Here is a 21,514-nt window from a genome sequence, read left to right on the forward strand (position 1 = left end):
ACTACACCACTACACTCAAGACAAAGGGCATATACACAAACACACACCCCACCCCCAACACCGCTTGATTCTCCTTCGGGGTGATGGACGGCTGAGTAGCACTTTATAGCAGCAGGCCGGCCTCCATGGCCCCAACTCCCTCCTCCCCTCTGTTGTGAGTTGTTGTGATTATATGTAACATGTTTACATGTGCTATGGCAAATGAGTTTTTTTCCCTTGGACTCAGTCTGGATCCCCTCCCGAGGGTCCAGCCTTTGACTGATATTTTTTACTCTTCCCCCCTTTCCCAATATCACCTTTTTCCCACCTTTTTTAAGGAACGCCGTAAGTGGCTGATCCGTTGGCGGTCCCGTCTTGTCTCCCTGTAACGTATGTCTGCTCTTAGTGGGACTGTGCCCAAAATGTAATTTCAGTTCTTATATGTCTTGTACATGTTAAGAATGGACAATAATAAAGCATCCTGAATCCTGATAAGGAAAGGATGGCGGACAGGCAATTTTTTTAAAGGTTTCTTGTGAAACTCCAGGGCACGCATGATTGCTGTATAAATCTAAAGCACACAAGTTCCGCATACTTTGGATAGAATGTAAAAAAGCAAAGGACAAGAAGAGATTTTAAGGGCAAGCGTACCGTGAAACAGCATTCGCTCATTGTGGTGGTTATGGTTTTCATCTGCGATCTCCTTCTGCCTGTGCGTGTAACGTTCCCTCAACTTCTTGTTCACGATTTTTTGGATCTGCGAGTCAAAAAATAACATTTAAAATGACCATGAATGACATCTTGCATTTAGCTCAATCAGTCCATAGTGGATGATCAACACAACTGTTGGTTGAAAAGTTTAAAAAATGATTCAGACCTTGATGATGTTGTATCTGCTGAAGACCCCGCCTGCATTGCCTCCATCTCTGTGCTCTCTGATGGTGCTCTGCATCTAGGAGAAAGACACAAAGAATGAAAACATGTTTAAACAGCCATGGCAAACAAAATAAAAGCTTATTTAATTTCACTAACAACCAACAAGATAAATTGTACCACAACAACTCTGAATTCAAGTCTCTCAACCACCGGTCCATGACGCAACCAAGCCGCACAGAAAAATGTCATAACTTATGAACGACCGCTCTTTCTCACTGGCACTCATGGAGGGCGGACTCTCCCCTTTCCTCTCCTGCTTGCTTCTTTGTCTTGTCTTAAAGGGGAACATTATCACCAGACCTATGTAAGCGTCAATATATACCTTGATGTTGCAGAAAAAAGACCATATATTTTTTTAACCGATTTCCGAACTCTAAATGGGTGAATTTTGGCGAATTAAACGCCTTTCTATTATTCGCTCTCGGAGCGATGACGTCACATTTTCTCACTTTCGTCGGTGTGTTGTCGGAGGGTGTAACAACACGAACAGGGACGGATTCAAGTTGCACCAGTGGCCCAAAGATGCGAAAGTGGCAAGAAATTGGACAAAATTTGTTCAAAATACGAGGCTGTGGGGAAAGCCGACGAAATGGTCAGTTGTTTGTTCCGCACACTTTACCGACGAAAGCTATGCTACGACAGAGATGGCAAGAATGTGTGGATATCCTGCGACACTCAAAGCAGATGTGTCATGTCTGTGTGATCATGTTTTGTTTTAGTAATGTTCGGTTTAAATTTTGGACTTTTTGTGCACTTTTGTTTTGTTTTGTCACCATAGCAACCATTAGTTTCACCTGTCACGTCACGCACCTGTTCCACGTTTGGACTCATTGTGCACTCTTGTCACCATAGCAACCATTAGTTTTCACCTGTCACGTCACGCACCTGTTTCACGTTTTGAGTCACGCACCTGCTTTCACTAATCATGTCCATAGTATTTAAGTTCATTCATTTTCTGTTGTTCGTCCTGACGACATCCCCGCATTTATGCTCCTGCACACTCTCCACACCCTGATGACCCTTGCTACTCTTTTTTTCATGCCGGTTCCATGCCAAGTAAGTTTTTGTTTGTTAAGCCACAGTTAGTGTTTTGTTTAATTGTTCATAGTTTCTGCCAATGTGCAAGTTTTGTGTTTAAAGTCTAGTTTTGTACCTCCGCCCCTGTGCGCGCTTTTCGTTTATTCCTTTTTTGATAGTTTAAATAAATCATGTACCCACCTTCAAGCCTTGACCAGTCCAGTTCATTTGCACCACGGGAGAACAAACCAAGCCAAAGTCCAAGTCATGACAGAAAAAAAGAGTAGCAAGGGTCATCAGGGTGTGGAGAGTGTGCAGGAGCATAAATGCGGGGATGTCGTCAGGACGAACAACAGAAAATGAATGAACTTAAATACTATGGACACGATTAGTGAAAGCAGGTGCGTGACTCAAAACGTGAAACAGGTGCGTGACGTGACAGGTGAAAACTAATGGTTGCTATGGTGACAAAAGTGCACAATGAGTCCAAACGTGGAACAGGTGCGTGACGTGACAGGTGAAACTAATGGTTGCTATGGTGACAAAACAAAACAAAAGTGCACAAAAAGTCCAAAATTTAAACCGAACATTACTAAAACAAAACATGATCACACAGACATGACAAGATGCTGACATCAACTCCAAAACTGGACAGATCAGCTTTCAGGAAAAGAGAGCGGATGAGGGTATGTCTACAGAATATATTAATTGATGAAAACTTTATTCATTACTCGCGGTTTTATGTAAATTACTATACATAAACTGTGTTTACCAATAATTTAGCTTAAAACATTTATTTTTTTCAATCATTCGAGTACATTCGGGTAGTCTTGTGTAATGCAGTAGGTATGGTTAACCTAAGTGCTGAAATCGTGGAAAAATATATGTTCTTAGCGCGCCTGAAATGGGCTGTCTGCACTCTCAAAGTGCATGTTGTTGCCAAATGTATTTCATATGCTGTAAACCTAGTTCATAGTTGTTAGTTTCCTTTAATGCCAAACAAACACATACCAATCGTTGGTTAGAAGGCGATCGCCGAATTCGTCCTCGCTTTCTCCCGTGTCGCTGGCTGTCGTGTCGTTTTCCTCGGTTTCGCTTGCATACGGTTCAAACCGATATGGCTCAATAGCTTCAGTTTCTTCTTCAATTTGGTTTTCGCTACCTGCCTCCACACTACAACCATCCGTTTCAATACATGCGTAATCTGTTGAATCGCTTAAGCCGCTGAAATCCGAGTCTGAATCCGAGCTAATGTCGCTATAGCTTGCTGTTCTTTCCGCCATGTTTGTTTGAGTTGGCATCACTATGTGACATCACAGGAAAATGGACGGGTGTATATAATGATGGTTAAAATCAGGCACTTTGAAGTACCCCAAAGCTGCCACAAATGATTGGAGGATGCAGGAAGAACTGTGGACACTCTTGTGATTTGGATCACATCGGACTATCTGCCCCGCACGATGAATTTTGAGGATCAGTCAGACAATTTAGAGTGAAAAGCAAATTTTATTTTCACTCGCATACAAAACATTCTAACTTGGATTGTTTCCCTGGCTTGGAGACTCTCCCGAAGGACACAACAAACTCCCTTCTTGTCTCTCATGGACACACACCTGTTGTTGTTGACTTTGGACTGACTATCGGCTGCACCACATCAAGGCCGCGGAACAGAGACACACTGCAGGCTTACACACACACATGCATCCACAAAAAATATACGCCAGCCCCAATCCAACGCCCTTGACGCAAATCCCAAAAGGGTGATGGATGGACGGGCAGCGCCTGAGAGCTGCAGCCTGCCACCATGGCCACCCACTCCCTCCCCTCTGTTGCTAGATATCTCGAGTTGTATGTTGTAATATGTATAGGTGCTTTGCTATGGAGGTTTTTTCCCCACTCCAGACTGGGCCCCCTTAGGAGCCCAGTCTAGATTGTATTTTTTTTTACTCATCCTTCCCTAGTGTTTACCTTTTTCCCATCTTTTACGGGGCGCCTTGAGGCGCCTGTTCTGTAACCCTGTACACTGTTTGTCTAATCTTGAACGGGTTTGTGCTGAAAACAAAGTTTTGTTGTACTTGTGCAACCGTATTTTCCATTCTCGGGCTAAAATCAACAGGAAGTTGGCAATTCCCCCTTCAAGACAAAAAAGTACTAAAAACAGTCACTTTTGCCTCTTTGAGCTGTAATTTGACCCCCTTAACATGCTTCAAAACTCACCAAACTGAACGCACACATCAGGACTGGCAAACATTGCGATCTAAAAAAAAAAATCTAACCCCAAATCTCAAAATTGCGCTCTACTGCAATTTTTTAATAAAACGCAAAAAAACTGCTCCTCGGAAGAAAAAAATGACAAAACTGCCTGTAACTCCCACTGGGAAGGTCGGAGAGACATGAAACAAAAACCTCTATGTAGGTCTCACTTAGACCTACATTTCATAAATTGACAACCCCCAGCAAAAATCAACAGGAAGTTTGCTATTCCCCCTTCAAAACAAATTTTTTGTAAAAACCGGTCACCTTCCTTCAAAAACTATCTCCTCTGAGCGCGTTTGTCGTTTCGCCTTCAAACTAACACAGGAGAGAGATTGAACCCTTGTGATTACAATGACAGAAACGCTTTTTTTCTAACTGCTCCGGTTTTGATTTTATGACCCTTCAAAGACCCGCTGCGCTGATGCTGCTGCGCTGCTGTTTTTTTAAGATGGCTGCTTAAAAGCAGGAAGCACCAACGTGCCCACACAATGCAGACAAGGTAGGTACACTAGACAAAAGTCTTGGGACACTTCAGACTAAAAGTAGACAAAAGTATTGGGACACTTATGACTATCACTGGACAAAAGTATTGGGACAGTTAGGACTAGCACCTGCCAAATACGCGGGCCCGACCAATGCTGCTTGCAGCTTTAATTTCTTATGTATTTCTATTACAACAAACTTGACAAGAGAGAGAAAGAAAAACAAAAGGAGCTTTCAAGATGCAGGAACTTTTGTGTGGCTTTTGTGTGCTGAAGAATGCTGATCAGTGGAACTACCTTGCAGTGTTTCTACTCAGCCGTAGTCTTTAAACTACATGCCGTTTATTTTTGTTTATTCGTTTTCACAAACTTAATTTCAATACGCGAAGTTACGCAAAGTGGAAGGACTCTTTAAAACGTATTAACAGAGGAGTATGAAGCTTACTTGTTGTTGCCTCCATTTGCTATCAGAGCCCCAATGTTGACGGCTGTTTATAGCTGCTAATAATATTAGCTTGTCCTGCAACTCAGTGCAGCGTTTAGGCAAGAGGAACAGCGAGTACCTGCGGTTGAGGAGTGTTCAACAAATTTTGTTTTGATCGCATTTTAATTGATATTTCATTACAAAATGCGGAAGTGAAATTGTACTGAAAAAATGAATGTTTAAAAACGCGGACTTCACCTACCTAGGGTGTATTATTTTGTGCTGATTGAAATGAGTATTACTCAGCCTTGATGGAGGTCTGTGCTTTACACTGTGGGAATACATTTAATTTTGTAAAGGAAAAATATTGATCTCAGAGGGTGCAGGAGGACCTAATAAAAGGTGCTGAAAAGGAAAATGTTATTGAATTTGAGAGCAGCCAGCATGGACGAATAGAACAGACAAGTCATTGTTTTGTCTGCTCGCGGAAAACAAACATCCTAATCTACGATTTGACTCCCTCGAATGGCCTTGACGCTGTGAAAACAGGACCAGGCTGTTCTGAAAAACACCCCTGAGGACACCTCAATGATGGACGCTTTTGACCTCCCTGCCTCCTCAACGACACCTGGAGTCGAACTTTGTGCAAATCGGCCTCAGTCTATAAAAACATTACATCATCACATCCAAGCCAATTGGGCACACACGCACCCTCTCCCACCCCACGCCTTCACCACCGCTTGTTTCCCCTCGGGGTGATGGTCGGATGGCAGCGCTTCATAGCAGCGGTCGCCTCCCAGGGCCCCAACTCCCCGCCCCTCTGTTGCGAGTTTGTCGTGATTAAATGTAACGTGTTTATGTGTGCATTGCATGGAGGTTTTTTCCCACTCCAGACTAGACCCCCTTAGGAGCCCAGTCTAGATTGTATTTTTTTACTTATCTTTTTCCCTAGCGTTTTACCTTTTTCCCACCTTTTACGGGGCGCCTTGTGGCGACCCATCAGTGTTCCTGTTCTGTAACCCTGTACACTGTTTGTTTGTCTCATCTTGAACGGCTTTGTGCTGAAAACAACGTTTCTTGTGCAATGACAATAAAGACCTATCTATCTATCTAATAAAGTGTCATTTCAATGTGTATTAGTGTAGCACACAGTGACTTACCTCCTCTTCCACAGACTGATACTCCTTGTCATCTGGAGCGAGGTCTATGAGGATGGTGCCCTGGTTGGCACAGTGGAATGTAAGGTATGGGTTGCCACCTGGGGAAAAACAACCAGAAAAAAACATGGTAAATATCTCAAGAAAAACATTTACAAACAACCTTTTTGAACCTGCCTTCTTACCTTGCTGGCCACCCAGCAGCCTCTCTACACCCTTGATAAGTTTGTGTCGGTGACCGTAGGCATTGATCCCGATTTCTTTCAGCTCCTCGTGGCCCATGTCAGCTAGGACATCCAAAGTTATCTACAATGAAATGAAGTGAAGACAGCTTCATCTTTTGCTTAAACACAAGGACTTTTTGCCAGTTTAAAAAAGTATACAATACTTGGTGGTTATACCAATCCACCCATCGGAGCCTCTCCCAACTGAATCTGGGTGAGAGGCAGGTTACACCCTTGACTGGTCGCCAGCCAATCGCATGGCATACAAAGACAAGCAACCATTCACACTCACACCAATTACTCTAACATGCATGTTTTAGGAATGTAAAAGGATGCCCGAGTACCTGTAGAAATACCACACAAGCACAGAGAGTACATCCAAACAGAAATGCCTAACCGGAAATTAGAAGCCTCAGTAGGGGTGTAACGATAAACAAAAATTTCGGTTCGGTACGTACCTCGGTTTAGAGGTCACGGTTGGGTTAATTTTCGGTACAGTAAGAAAACAACAAAATATACATTTTTGGGTTATTTATTTACCAAATTTGCAAAATCTTCCACCAAAAATATTTTTCTTAGTGTTTGATGTGAAGTAATGGGAACCTTGGATAGGTCAATAATTCATAATAACATTGATTTTGATTCAATATTATGTTTTGAGCAATGACAGTTTGAAATAAAACAAAAACAGCTTTGTTTTATTAGTCAACATTGCAACTTTTTCTAAATTACATTTAACCTTTTTTATTTCTCTTTTGTTATGTTTTCGTTTATTTTAATAGTATTTTTAGAATGTGCCGTGGGCCTTTAAAACATTAGCTGTGGGCCGCAAATGGCCTCCGGGGCACACTTTTGACACCCCTGCTACAGATAATAAAAAATTAAATGTGATAAATCTATGGAAAAAAAGCAGAGCCTGGCGACGCATGCGCGTTTATCATAACTCTCTGTCTCTCTCTCTGTCTCTGCCCCTCCCTCACCAATGCTGCTGTGCGCACATTTTGTTTTGTTTTTAACCCTTTCTTAACCCTGAACGTACATTGAAAATACACGCAACCCTAACTCAAAATGCCGGACATTTGAGGCATTTAAGGGACGGCGTGGCGCAGTGGAAGAGTGGCCGTGCGCAACCCGAGGGTCCCTGGTTCAATCCCCACCTAGTACCAACCTCGTCATGTCCGTTGTGTCCTGAGCAAGACACTTCACCCTTGCTCCTGATGGGTGCTGGTTCGCGCCTTGCATGGCAGCTCCCTCCATCAGTGTGTGAATGTGTGTGTGAATGGGTAAATGTGGAAGTAGTGTCAAAGCGCTTTGAGTACCTTGAAGGTAGAAAAGCGCTATACAAGTACAACCCATCTATTTATCATTTATTTTTAGAATGTGCCGTGGGCCTTTAAAACATTAGCTGTGGGCTGCAAATGGCCTCCGGGAAACACTTTTGACACCCCTGCTACAGATAATAAAAAATGAAATGTGATAAATCTATGGATAAAAAGCAGAGCCTGGCGACGCATGCGCGTTTATCATAACTCTCTCTCTCTCTCTCTCTGTCTCTGCCACTCCCTCACCAATGCTGCTGTTTGTTCTGTTTTCAACCCCTTCTTAACCCTGAACGTACATTAAAAATACACGCAACCCTAACTCAAAATGCCGGACATTTGAGGCATTTAAGAAACTCCGCCCTGACAGCTCCGCAAAAGAGGACATGTCCGGTGAAAAGAGGACGTATGGTCAGTCTATCCTAGCCCGTTAGCTGCCATGTGTTGTGCCTCGGTGTGCATTGTTTACACAACGTGCGTTACGCTACTTAATATGTCCGTGTGGAAACTCGTTCGGTACACCTCCGAACCGAACCGGAACCCCCATACCAATACAAATACACGTACCGTTACACCCCTAAGCCTCAGTCTCCTCACTGTGAGGTCAGCATACTAAACACTAGGCCAGCAGCCATTGTGTGATGTACATTACTCACCTGCTCTCTTTCAAAAATATCCCTTAAGTGCTCCAGACCAAGACTCTTCATGAACTGACTTATGTTCATGTCCAGCATTGTCACTGGTCAGGAAAAACAATCAAAATTAGTGTTTCCAAAAAAACATTTGTGCATTTTTGTGAATTTTGCCAACTAAAAGTGAAGCTCATGTGTCAAAACTCATACATTCTCCTTCCTTGCGGTCAGTGCCTGTTGCTCCATCTGCTACTCCTGAGTTCCCAGCAGCAGCAGCAGCAGCACCGCTTGCCAGCTCAGTCAGAGGCCCGGCCAGGTTGTCTATGCTGCTGGCAGCTGATAAGCAGGATGGTGTGGAGGCCGGGGAGATGACAGAGGCGCTAACCACTGTGGCCTGTGGCTTGAAGCAGCTGGGAAGAGAGTCCGGGGGCATGGCGTCCATCAGGAGGGCTCTGATGTCATCAGCCTAAACGGGCAGCACCAGAAATTAGTCCAGGAGAGTCAAACCAGCATGACACGTAGGAGGATTATCACCACCTGATTACTTCTAACATGAAATATCAGATCAGTAAAACAATATGCAACATAAAGAACTCCTTTCGCTCGGTTCCCCGTGCAGCTTTAGTAATCTCTGATCATTGTCTGAATCACCTCATCCCGACCTACAGACAGCAGTTAAAAACTGCTAAACCAGTATTAAGGATTGTGAAGAGGTGGTCAAAGGAACAAAGTACACTCTTAGAAATAAGGGTTCTTCTACAAGGGCTGAGGTTCTAACTGGAACCATTTGCTTCTGAAAAACCCTTTCCCGAAGAAAGGGTTTTTCAAGGGTTCTTGGTAACGCTAATGGTTCCAGTAAGAACCATTTTGATCCAGAGAACCCTTTAAAACCCCTTTTCTGAATAATTGGTTTTAAAAGGGTTCTCACTAACACTAAGGATTCCAGTAAGAACTATTTTGATCCAGAGAACCGTTTTTGGAAGAAAGAGTTCTTCAGGGATTGTTGAAAGCATGGGTAAGATCCTGTGTCACCAGGGACATACTTCCTGATAACATTTGCCAATAATGGTGCCTATCTTTAAATAAATGTTTTTCTCATTAAAATGTTTTGAATGTTTGTTCAATGTCAACATGATAAATGACCACAATCTAATATGAACTAAACTGATCTGTAGAATACAATATGGTTCTTTATAGAACCCTCAGAAGATAAGACGGTTATCGGTGAAAACCTTTGAAAAGGGATGTTTTTAGAACCCCCTGTGTCAGGTCTAGATGAAACCCTTGAAACATGAAAGAGTTCTTTGTGGAACTCCCTGTGTGGGTTCTAGATGAAACCCTTGAAACCTGAAAGGGTTCTTAGTGGAACTCCCTGCATGGGTTCTAGATGAAACCCTTGACAAACGAAAGGGTTCTTAGTGGAACTCCCTGTGTGGGTTCTAGATGAAACCCTTGAAATACGAAAGGGTTCTTAGTGGAACTCCCTGCGTGGGTTCTAGATGAAAGTCTTGAAATACAAAAGGGTTCTTAGTGGAACTCCCTGTGTGGGTTCTAGATGAAACCCATGAAATACGAAAGGGTTCTTATTGGAACTCCCTGTGTGGGTTCTAGATGAAACCCTTGAAACATGAAAGGGTTCTTAGTGGAACTCCCTGCGTGGGTTCTTTGTAGAACCTCTCAGGGGGGGGTTCTGGGTGGAACCTTACACACACAGTTCTAGGTAGAACCCTCCGAAAGGGTTCCAGGTGGAACCTTTATAAAAAGGTTCTACCTGGAGCCAAAAAGGGTTCTCCTATGAGGACGAGCCGAAGAACCTTATATGGTTCTACTTAGCACTTTTATTTCTAAGAGTGTAGGGCTGGGCGATATATGGAATATACTGGATATATCCCGGGTTTGTCTCTGTGCGATATGGAAAATTACTATATGGTGATATTGGAGTACCGTATTTTTCGGACTATAAGTCACAGTTTTTTTCATAGTTTGGCCGGGGGTGCGACTTATACTCAGGAGCGACTTATGTGTGAAATTATTAACACATTAGCGTAAAATATCAAATAATATTATTGATGTCATTCACGTAAGAGACTAGACGTATAAGATTTCATGGGATTTAGCGATTAGGAGTGACAGATTGTTTGGTAAACGTATAGCATGTTCTATATGTTATAGTTATTTGAATGACTCTTACCATAATATGTTACGTTAACATACCAGTTGGTTATTTATGCCTCATATAACGTACACTTATTCAGCCTGTTGTTCACTATTCTTGATTTATTTTAAATTGCCTTTCAAATGTCTATTCTTGCTGTTGGCTTTTATCAAATACATTTCCCCAAAAAATGCGACTTATACTCCAGTGCGACTTATATATGTTTTTTTTCCTTCTTTATTATGCATTTTCGGCTGGTGCGACTTATACTCCGGAGCGACTTATACTCCGAAAAATACGGTATACGTCCTCACACAGTTGCTTTTAGCTGCGGGCATTACACTACAGGCTCTTCTCACTCTTTCTTGTCTCTCCTTCTCACAGAGACATAAAACAAGCGCACCTTCTTACATTCGTCACATACGTATACGCCCTCGCGGAGCAGACCGGTAGCGACATGGTAAAGTTAGCTGTGATGCTAGCGGTGTGGTAACAAATGAAGGAAGAATTGATTCCCAAGAAAAACAGCAGGGAGTCCATCGTCTGGCGGTGGTTCGGCTTCAAGCGGGAAGATGTTTTACAAGAATGCGGCAAAAGCGTTGATATTCAAAAGGAAGACCTTGCCAAAAGAGACCTTTCCAGCCGGCGTCATCATAAAAGCTAACTCGAAGGGATGGATGAAGAAAAGATGAGCGAGTGGTTAAGGTAAGTTTACGCGAAGAGGCCGGGTGGCTTTTTTCACGCAGCTCCGTCCATGTTGATATACGACTCCATGCGCGCCCACATCACGCTGGTTTTTAATATATTATTAAAGTTTGACTGACCTATCTGACTGTTTTTTTGACATTCCTTTAGCGCAGTTAGATGCGGCTTACAACACGGGGCGGCTTATAGGTGGACAAAGTTTTGAAATATGCCGTTCATTGAAGGCGCGGCTTATAACCCAGGGCGCCTTATGGTGCGGAAAATACGGTACATCATATCAAAAGATGATTCTTAGTTTTTATTCTAATTAGGGTCCAATAAGCCCAAATAGCAAAGAGAAATAAAAAAAAGCATGTAAACAAACAGCTTGGGCCTTAAGAGGTTAATGGCAACGAAGACGGTAGAGGAATGGCCAGACTTTGTGTCACATGTGTCTGCTACCTCAAGTACCTCTGTGTTTTAATAATAAATTGAGAAATCAAACAAGAGTCAAAGTCTTTTGTCTCCTTTCAGATGTGCTGGAATGTTTAAATTTAAAAGATTGCAAACCCAATATTACATAATTTTCACATGAAACACTAATCTGGCTGTGAGCAGGCTAGTGTATGAACACATTGTGTTGTAAGATACACAAAATATATTAATATTGGGTGGTAATCAGAATCACCCACCTCTTCTAAAGTTTTACGTATCATTGCAGTAACTATCTTTTCACACAGGGTGCAGCACTACTTTATCTCAGGTTCCCTCATCTGTTCTTTTCTTCACCTTCTTCCTGATGTCCGACCATTTATTTTTTTATTTCAGCCTGCGTGCCGTTCTCCCAAACCATAGCATTAATAACCTCACAATTTCCTCTGTCTTTTGTTGACTAAAAACACAAGAAAGAAGCACCTCCGAGTGACTCCTCAGTTAGGAAAAAAGCTAACAAAATGATTTCCAACTCACAACATCCACTCTTTCCTGAATATGGAACCCTGCCATCAGGGAGAAGACTCCGGGTCCCACTATGCAAATTTAACCGCCTTAAATTATCATTTGTCCCAGCCTCCATTAAGCTGACCAACAATGTGCAATAGAATTTAAATACATAGGTTAGCACTTTTTTAGCACATAGCACTTTAGAACTAAGCACTTTAGCACACAGCACTTTATCCATGAGCTCTAGTGCAATGCACATTGGTACTTTAACTTTATCTCCATACTGTAGATTTTATGCCTACATCAAAGTGCCACCTATGTCTATCAAGCTCCATGTTCTGATGTTTAAATGTTAGTTGTATGGTTGTGGTTGTGTCTGTGCTCGTGTTTTTGTTCTGTTGATTTTGGGTATGTTAAGAAAGCAATGATGCACTGTGCCCAAGACAAATTTCCCCGCGGGGACAATAAAGTTGAACCTTGACCTTGACCTTGACTCCTACTGAATTCTGATTGGGCTGAGTGTGCAGATCTCAGGCGCACGGCTAATTTCAATATGATTTGCATATTTATACCCACTCAAACATCTGCCATCAATTTCACGTTTAACAAAGAAATGTGCTTGGATTAGTGCATGCGGATACTTTAATACAGTGGTCCCCCAACCAATGGTCTGGGGACCGGTACCAGTCCGTGACGCATTTGCTATCAGGCCGCATAGAAACATTAAATAATTTATAAACGACTGCATTTTACGAATTGACGACTGCATCAATTATCCTTCATGAAATTACGTGGGGGGAGAGCAAGCGATATATGTTGTTACCGTGGCCAGGTCCAGGGCTGTCTGGCCCTCTTGGTTCTTCATGGTTGGATCAGCCCCATGAGCGAGCAGGAGGGCACAGAGCTGTGTGCGACCCTTCTGGGCTGCCTCGTGAAGGGGAGTGAAAGCCCATTTGTCTGTGGCATTCACACATGTATTGTACTTTATGAGCAGAGCTGCTATATCCACATGCTGTCAGAGAGGGAAAACAATAAAAATGAGCAAATTCAGATTTTACAAAATGTACAAAATGATGCAAATATTTGAAGCTATGTGTTTGAGATTTGGGGGTGGACACTCACCCCATAGGAGGCAGCATTGTGGAGAGGTATAAGGCCTCCCTTGTCCTGCGCGTTGACATCAGCCCCATGCTCCAGCAGATACTCAGCCACTTCCAGATTGTTGTAACCAGCTGAAGAGAAAACAATCATCTTAATTTGGGTCACCTGCACTGTAAACAGGTATTGAATATCCTGCTATAACAAAGATAACACTCAGTTTTGATTGACACTGTCAAATGTGTAGTAGTTAAATGAGGCCACCAATATTTTTAAAATATACTGTTTTTATAGAATGTCATTGGCAGTCTTGGGTTAGTTACTGAAAACCAGTAACTAGTTAGTTACTAGTTACTTTATTTCAAAATAACTCAGTTACTTACACCAAAAATGTATGCATTACTGTGAAAAGTAACTATTTAGTTACCGTATTTTCCGCACCATAAGCCGCCCTGGGTTATAAGCCGCGCCTTCAATGAACGGCATATTTCAAAACTTTGTCCACCTATAAGCCGCCCCGTGTTGTAAGCCGCATCTAACTGCGCTAAAGGAATGTCAAAAAAACAGTCAGATAGGTCAGTCAAACTTTAATAATATATTAAAAACCAGCGTGATGTGGGCGCGCATGGAGTCGTATATCAACATGGACGGAGCTGCGTGAAAAAAGCCACCCGGCCTCTTCGCGTAAACTTACCTTAACCACTCGCTCATCTTTTCTTCATCCATCCATCCCTTCAAGTTAGCTTTTATGATGACGCCGGCTGGAAAGGTCTCTTTTGGCAAGGTCTTCCTTTTGAATATCACCATGGGTGGAAGTTTCTGGCCATTAGCATGGCAAGCTAGAACCACAGTGAAGGACGACTTCTCATTCCCTGTGGTGCGAATATTCACCGTACGTGCTCCCGTTGTATCCACAGTGCGGTTCACAGGAATATCAAAAGTCAGTGGAACCTCGTCCATGTTGATAATGTTCTCTGGCCGGATCTTTTTTTCAGCTATCTTGTTTTTACAATATGCACGGAAAGTAGCCAGCTTTTCTTGAAAGTCTTTAGGCAGTTGCTGTGAAATAGTAGTCCGTGTGCGGATGGAGAGATTGCGTCTTTTCATGAACCGGAAACCTGTCGCTTAGTAGGAGCCATTTTGTGGTCTTTACAGATGTAAACACACAAAGGAAATGAAACGTAATATCCGCGCGCTTTTTCTTCTTCTACGCGGGCGGGTGATTGCTTACAGTAGAAGAAGAAGCGCTTCCTCTTCTATGGGGGCGGGTGCTTACCTTGGCGGTTGCTTGCGTAGAAGAAGAAGCACTTCCTCTTCTACGGGGAAAAAAGATGGCGGCTGTTTACCGTAGTTGCGAGACCGAAACTTTATGAAAATGAATCTTAATATTAATCCATGTATAAAGCGCACCGGGTTATAAGCCGCACTGTCAGCTTTTGAGTAAATTTGTGGTTTTTAGGTGCGGCTAATAGTGCGGAAAATACGGTACTTCTTTTTTTTTTTTTTTTTTAAGGCTCCCATTAATGCCCTTTTAGCCTTCATGCCAGTACTGTTATTGCACTGGAGAATAATACAATGTGATCTACTTGACATGCATTTGCATCACTGAACTCAGAAAGCAATGTGGTCTACGTACAACACACAAAGACAAAGATATGTTTCAAAAGGCCAATTTATTTCAGGCCAGAACAAAATGACAAACCTATTTTAAATAGCTGCAACATAATGGCACTTTATAAGTAGATAGAATGTTTGATCCAAGACACAACTTACATTTAACTAAAATGTTATTTTCTTTGTGCTCGACAATAGAAAAGTATTGAGAATGTCTCCATGTTAAGAAACTCGACTTCTGGCTTCACCATGATGTCTTGTTAGTTGTTATGAGAGTAGCGTATGTGTGTGTGTGTGGCCCTTTAAGATATGACAGCATGTGGGGTGAGTGACGTCAGTGAGTGAGTGGGCGAGAGAGGTGAGGGAACGGCGACGGTGAGTGCGTGCAGGTGCTCTAGCTTGGTGGATGGCTGCGTCCAATAAAGTCACAAAGTTGCAACAAACCGCCGGCCTCGTCATTCACCCTCAGCTGTAAAGACCCACTTCCGGGTAAAGTGAAGGTTGTTAGCCCCGAAGTACATAGGCCCTGGAGGAACGTCTCCCCTGCGCCCCACAACCCCCACCCACACAAAGCACGCCTTTTCTTTTCCTTGTGACACAGAAGGACGACACCGCAGCGCTCCAATAAAACACACTCAGATCTTCTGTTTCTAGCCGATACTACATAAAAATAACGTAAAATAACGCAGTAACGCATCATGTAGTAACGGTAACTGAGTTACTGAATATAAAAAATAACGCGTTAGATTACTAGTTACCGTCGAAACTAACAGTGTTACTTTGTAACCCGTTAGTCCCAACACTGGTCATTGGACAGTTTTACCAACAGTTGTAGCTGTGAAGAAACATGCTGTGAATATATTTTAATTTATGGAATATCAGCTAAGATGAACAGACAATTAATTGGTAGCATATGGGAGTCAGCAGTCAAACATGACCCTTTCATATCATAGGACTTCCAGCTCACCAGGTGGCAGTAAAGTACATTTTTAAAAAGGACAACGTGCAAAAAAATTGGCTTTTGCCTCATTTTTTTATTGTATTTTCATAGCTGTGTTTTTATTCTATTTGATTGGTTATTTCATGTATTTTATTTGTAAAGATGTTCTACTCTGTGTGCTGGGCTGCTATAGCAGGGCTACTCATCTACATAATGATGAGGGCCGCAGTTTCAAGAGTCCAAGGGCTCAAGAGCCAGTTCAAAATGTGGATTTTTAGTCAGAAAGTGCCTGCGCAGGTTATATTTATTTGAAACTGTGTTTACTCAGTTGCAAAGTAAACACATCGGCTTTCACACTGCACTGTCAATACATTCTTTATTCTGCCCTCGTTACTCAATTTCCAGAAGTTTTGTTGAGAATTGATGTTCCTTCTTTGGAAATATTTTCCTTCCTCAGTTTTTTTTTTTGTTGCATTTCTTCCACCATTTAAGACTGAAAATATAACAATTAAATAGACATTACAAAAGTAGAACGTCCATTGTGTATTTTACATAAATATTGTCCATTGTATATTCTACATCAATTAAATAGAAGGTTTCGTGTTTATATTCACACAATAAACTACAAATGTTTAAACATATAGAAATTACACAACATTCACACACCCTCCCCTCCCTGAAGGATTTACACAACTCCCGTTGCCTCAACAGAGCAAAAAGCATCACTAAGGACAGCACACACCCTGGCTTCCACCTGTTCCACCTGCTACCATCGGGCAAGGGCTACAAGTGCACCAGAGCGAGAACAAACAGGCTCAGAGGCAGCTTCTTTCCCAGAGCTGTCGCCATCTTGAACTCTAACTTATAATAATAATTTAATCACCCCTATACAATATCCTACCTTAATACCCTACTGTGCAATATTACCCTTCCGAGTGCAATACGTCCGACACTGATTGTTATTTATTACTCCGGTATTCTTCTCTTGTTCTGTATATTGTACAGTAGTTTGTATTTCTACTGTGTTTTGTATATTGTACAGGATTGCTTATTATTTTTATTGGATAGTAGTCTGTTTATATCAATTGTTAGTTTGTTTCTTTTTTACCTCGTGTAATTTATTTTTACCCCATATTTGTTCCCAATACCGCACCTTAATTAGGAGTCCTTAATCTCGTTATATGCAAATATAATGACAATAAAGTCCATTCTATTCTATTCTATTCTATTCAAACACTGCACACAATGTATACGACTTATCACAAAAATTAAACCTAAGGTTTAGCGTTATCGCCCTTTACTGGTGTATGTATCAAACAAGCTCTGGTTGCCCAGTTAATCTTAGACAAATAACACGAATACAAAAGACATCACAAATTCAGCAATTTCAACACAAAACAAACTAAATATTTGTATGCACAATATCTACTTACAAATGTTTGACAAAGGTTTGTGATTAAGCTAACACGCTGGGATTTCTACCATTGTTGCTGCTTGTCTGGATCAATGCGTCCGTCGCTTAAAAGGCCAGACAGGAAACAATGACTCAAGCACTTGCTTGGGGCAGAACATTCAAACTTTGTTGTCTCATTGTTAAAAGTCAAGATTTTTGCAATTTATTTAGATTTTTTTCAGGTTTTAATGAGTAGTCTTTTACTCACCCCACTGCTGCTTCATTGTGCATTGCTGCTTCCCCTGCGGGGTGGCGGGAGTATTGCGGACATGATCAACCCTAGTTTTAATCCGGTTTCAGGGCAAATCACTCTACGGAGACAGCCCTCGCAAAAATGACTAATGATCTACTGCTAACGATGGATTCTGATGCGTCATCTATGTTGCTGCTTCTTGATCTTAGCGCTGCTTTCGATACCGTCGATCATAATATTTTATTAGAGCGTATCAAAACACGTATTGGTATGTCAGACTTAGCTTTGTCGTGGTTTAACTCTTATCTTACTGACAGGATGCAATGCGTCTCCCATAATAATGTGACCTCGGACTATGTTAAGGTAACGTGCGGAGTTCCTCAGGGTTCGGTTCTTGGCCCTGCACTCTTTAGTATTTACATGCTGCCGCTAGGCGACATCATACGCAAATACGGTGTTAGCTTTCATTGTTATGCTGATGACAGCCAACTCTACATGCCCCTAAAGCTGACCAACACGCCGGATTGTAGTCAGCTGGAGGCGTGTCTTAATGAAATTAAACAATGGATGTCAGCTAACTTCTTGCAACTCAACGCCAAGAAAACGGAAATGCTGATTATCGGTCCTGCTAAACACCAACATTTATTTAAAAATACCACCTTAACATTTGACAACCAAACAATTACACAAGGCGAATCAGTAAAGAATCTGGGTATTATCTTCCACCCAACTCTCTCCTTTGAGTCACACATTAAGAGTGTTACTAAAACGGCCTTCTTTGATCTCCGTAATATCGCTAAAATTTGTTCTATTTTATCCACTAGCGACGCTGAGATCATTATTCACGCGTTCGTTACGTCTCGTCTCGACTACTGTAACGTATTATTTTGGGGTCTCCCTATGTCTAGCATTAAAAGATTACAGTTGGTACAAAATGCGGCTGCTAGACTTTTGACAAGAACAAGAAAGTTTGATCATATTACGCCTATACTGTATATACCTTTATATACTTATAAACATACCTATACTGTATATACCTTTATATACTTATAAACATACCTATACTGGCTCACCTGCACTGGCTTCCTGTGCACTTAAGATGTGACTTTAAGGTTTTACTACTTACGTATAAAATACTACACGGTCTAGCTCCGTCCTATCTTGTCGATTGCATTGTACCATATGTCCCGGCAAGAAATCTGCGTTCAAAGAACTCCGGCTTATTAGTGATTCCCAGAGCCCAAAAAAAGTCTGCGGGCTATAGAGCGTTTTCTATTGGGGCTCCAGTACTATGGAATGCCCTCCCGGTAACAATTAGAGATGCTACCTCAGTAGAAGCATTTAAGTCCCATCTTAAAACTCATTTGTATACTCTAGCCTTTAAATAGCCCCCCTGTTAGACCAGTTGATCTGCCGTTTCTTTTCTTTTCTCCTCTGCTCCCCTTTTCCTTGTGGAGGGGGGGGGGGCACAGGTCCGGTGGCCATGGATGAAGTGCTGGCTGTCCAGAGTCGGGACCCGGGGTGGACCGCTCGCCTGTGCATCGGCAGGGAACATCTCTGCGCTGCTGACCCGTCTCCGCTCGGGATGGTGTCCTGCTGGCCCCACTATGGACTGGACTCTTACTATTATGTTGGATCCACTATGGACTGGACTCTCACAATATCATGTCAGGCCCACTCGACATCCATTGCTTTCGGTCTCCCCTAGAGGGGGGGGGGTTACCCACATATGCGGTCCTCTCCAAGGTTTCTCATAGTCATTCACATCGACGTCCCACTGGGGTGAGTTTTTCCTTGCCCTTATGTGGGCTTTGTACCGAGGATGTCGTTGTGGCTTGTGCAGCCCTTTGAGACACTTGTGATTTAGGGCTATATAAATAAACATTGATTGATTGATTGATTGATTAATGGTTTCATTAGGCCTATTTGGGCCATGTTCGGTGGGCCAAATGAAAAGCTTTGGCGGGCCGTATGTGGCCTGCGGACCATCAGCTGAATAGCCCTGTGCTATAGCTACTACAGTCTAGTATACTGAATACTCTGTTACTGCTATTGGAACCTTATTTCCCTGAGGGTATTTACCCAAAAGATCAATTACCGTATTTTCCGCACTATTAGCCGCACCTAAAAACCACAAATTTTCACAAAAGCTGACAGTGCGGCTTATAACCCGGTGCGCCTTATATATGGATTAATATAAATATTTATTTTCATAAAGTTTCGGTCTCGCAACTACGGTAAACAGCCGCCATCTTTTTTCCCCGTAGAAGAGGAAGCGCTTCTTCTTCTATGGTAAGCAACTGCCAAGGTAAGCACCCGCCCCCCGTAGAAGAGGAAGCGCTTCTTCTTCTACGGTAAGCAACCACCCGCCCCCGTAGAAGAAGGGAATGAGAAGTCATCCTTCACTGTGGTTCTAGCTTGCCATGCTAATGGCCAGAAACTTCCACCCATGGTGATATTCAAAAGGAAGACCTTGCCAAAAGAGACCTTTCCAGCCGGCGTCATCATAAAAGCTAACTCCAAGGGATGGATGGATGAAGAAAAGATGAGCGAGTGGTTAAGGTAAGTTTACGCGAAGAGGCCGGGTGGCTTTTTTCACGCAGCTCCGTCCATGTTGATATACGACTCCATGCGCGCCCACATCACAGATGGTGTCAAAAAACAAGTGAAGCACACAAATACAACACTCGCCGTCATTCCGGGTGGATTAACCAAAGAACTCCAACCGCTCGATATTGGTGTCAACAGGGCATTTAAAGCACGACTGCGAACGGCGTGGGAACAATGGATGACCGAAGGCGAACACACCTTCACTAAGACAGGGAGACAGCGCCGGACGACATACGCCAACATCTGCCAGTGGATCGTAAATGCCTGGGCAGATATTTCGGTCACAACTGTGGTCCGAGCTTTCCGGAAGGCAGGATTCACAGAACTGCTGGACAACAGCGACACTGACTCCGATGACTTCGACGAGACGGAGCCGGCCATTTTGGATCCCGTATTCGCCCAACTTTTTAATTCGGACACCGAAGGAGAAGAATTCGAGGGATTTATGAATGAAGAATAACTTCAGAAAGTGAGCGTTATGTTTATTTTGTGTGTTGTGACATTAACGTTCGAGCAACATTATGTTGCTATTGCTCTGCACTATTTTGAATTTTACTATGTTTGTGATTGCACATTTGCACATTACCGTACATTTTGGGAGTGAACAGAGTTGTTAGAACGCTGGTTTTTAATATATTATTAAAGTTTGACTGACCTATCTGACTGTTTTTTTGACATTCCTTTAGCGCAGTTAGATGCGGCTTACAACACGGGGCGGCTTATAGGTGGACAAAGTTTTGAAATATGCCGTTGATTGAAGGCGCGGCTTATAACCCAGGGCGGCTAATAGTGCGGAAAATACGGTAAGTTTTATCTAACTAAGACAGTTGTTTTGTCAGTTGACAAAGTCTAAAGTGTGACAGTGGGTATACCTGCAAGATGGAGTGGTGTGGAGTTGCGGCCTTGAGTGTCTCTGCAGTTGATGTTCTCTGGGGAGCAAAGTTTCTGGACGCGGGCCAGGCAACCTTTTTTGGCAGCATCCAGCAGGGCAGCATCACCCCTAAGCAGATCCTGGATGTCAGTGTCTCCATCTTTCACCATGTCCAGTGGCATGTTGCCGTCTCGGTTCTTCTTAGACGGATCCGCTCCATGCTGCATAGAGACATTTTATATTAAAAAATGAAACTTTTGCAAGAAATCGACAATCCCTTCTCCATAATTAACTGCAAGTCTCTCACTTTGAGCAGTAGCTTGCAAATCTCATATTTGCCCTTGGCTGCCGCTTCGTGAAGCGGGGTAAACTTCCACAGGTCGGCGACATTTACTGAGGCTCCATGCCTGACCAGCAACTCTGCAACTTCATAGTGGCCGTAGGAGCATGCGTTGTGCAGAGGAACCAGTCCACTGGTGGTAGAAGAAACAAACATAAGCACTGATCGTGTATTCAATATTTTTGAAG

At 42.7% G+C, this 21,514-nt stretch overlaps 1 protein-coding gene across 2 annotated transcripts in view; it reads right to left on the minus strand.

Moving 5' to 3' along the window:
* The window catches only part of LOC133623002 (poly [ADP-ribose] polymerase tankyrase-1-like), a 68,703-nt gene that overhangs the window by 7,616 nt on the left and 39,573 nt on the right, over positions 1–21,514 (minus strand). For both annotated transcript variants that reach the window (XM_061985886.2, XM_061985885.2), the window contains 10 exons: positions 21,294–21,459; positions 20,988–21,207; positions 13,330–13,439; positions 13,031–13,219; positions 8,637–8,892; positions 8,451–8,533; positions 6,437–6,557; positions 6,255–6,352; positions 857–931; positions 631–736 (listed from right to left, as the gene is read on the minus strand). In XM_061985886.2, coding sequence (XP_061841870.2) covers positions 631–736; positions 857–931; positions 6,255–6,352; positions 6,437–6,557; positions 8,451–8,533; positions 8,637–8,892; positions 13,031–13,219; positions 13,330–13,439; positions 20,988–21,207; positions 21,294–21,459 — 1,424 coding nt within the window. The remainder of the gene's footprint in view (positions 1–630; positions 737–856; positions 932–6,254; positions 6,353–6,436; positions 6,558–8,450; positions 8,534–8,636; positions 8,893–13,030; positions 13,220–13,329; positions 13,440–20,987; positions 21,208–21,293; positions 21,460–21,514) is intronic.

The sequence above is a fragment of the Nerophis lumbriciformis genome, linkage group LG12 (genome assembly GCF_033978685.3).
Source record: "Nerophis lumbriciformis linkage group LG12, RoL_Nlum_v2.1, whole genome shotgun sequence".
Taxonomy (NCBI): domain Eukaryota; kingdom Metazoa; phylum Chordata; class Actinopteri; order Syngnathiformes; family Syngnathidae; genus Nerophis; species Nerophis lumbriciformis.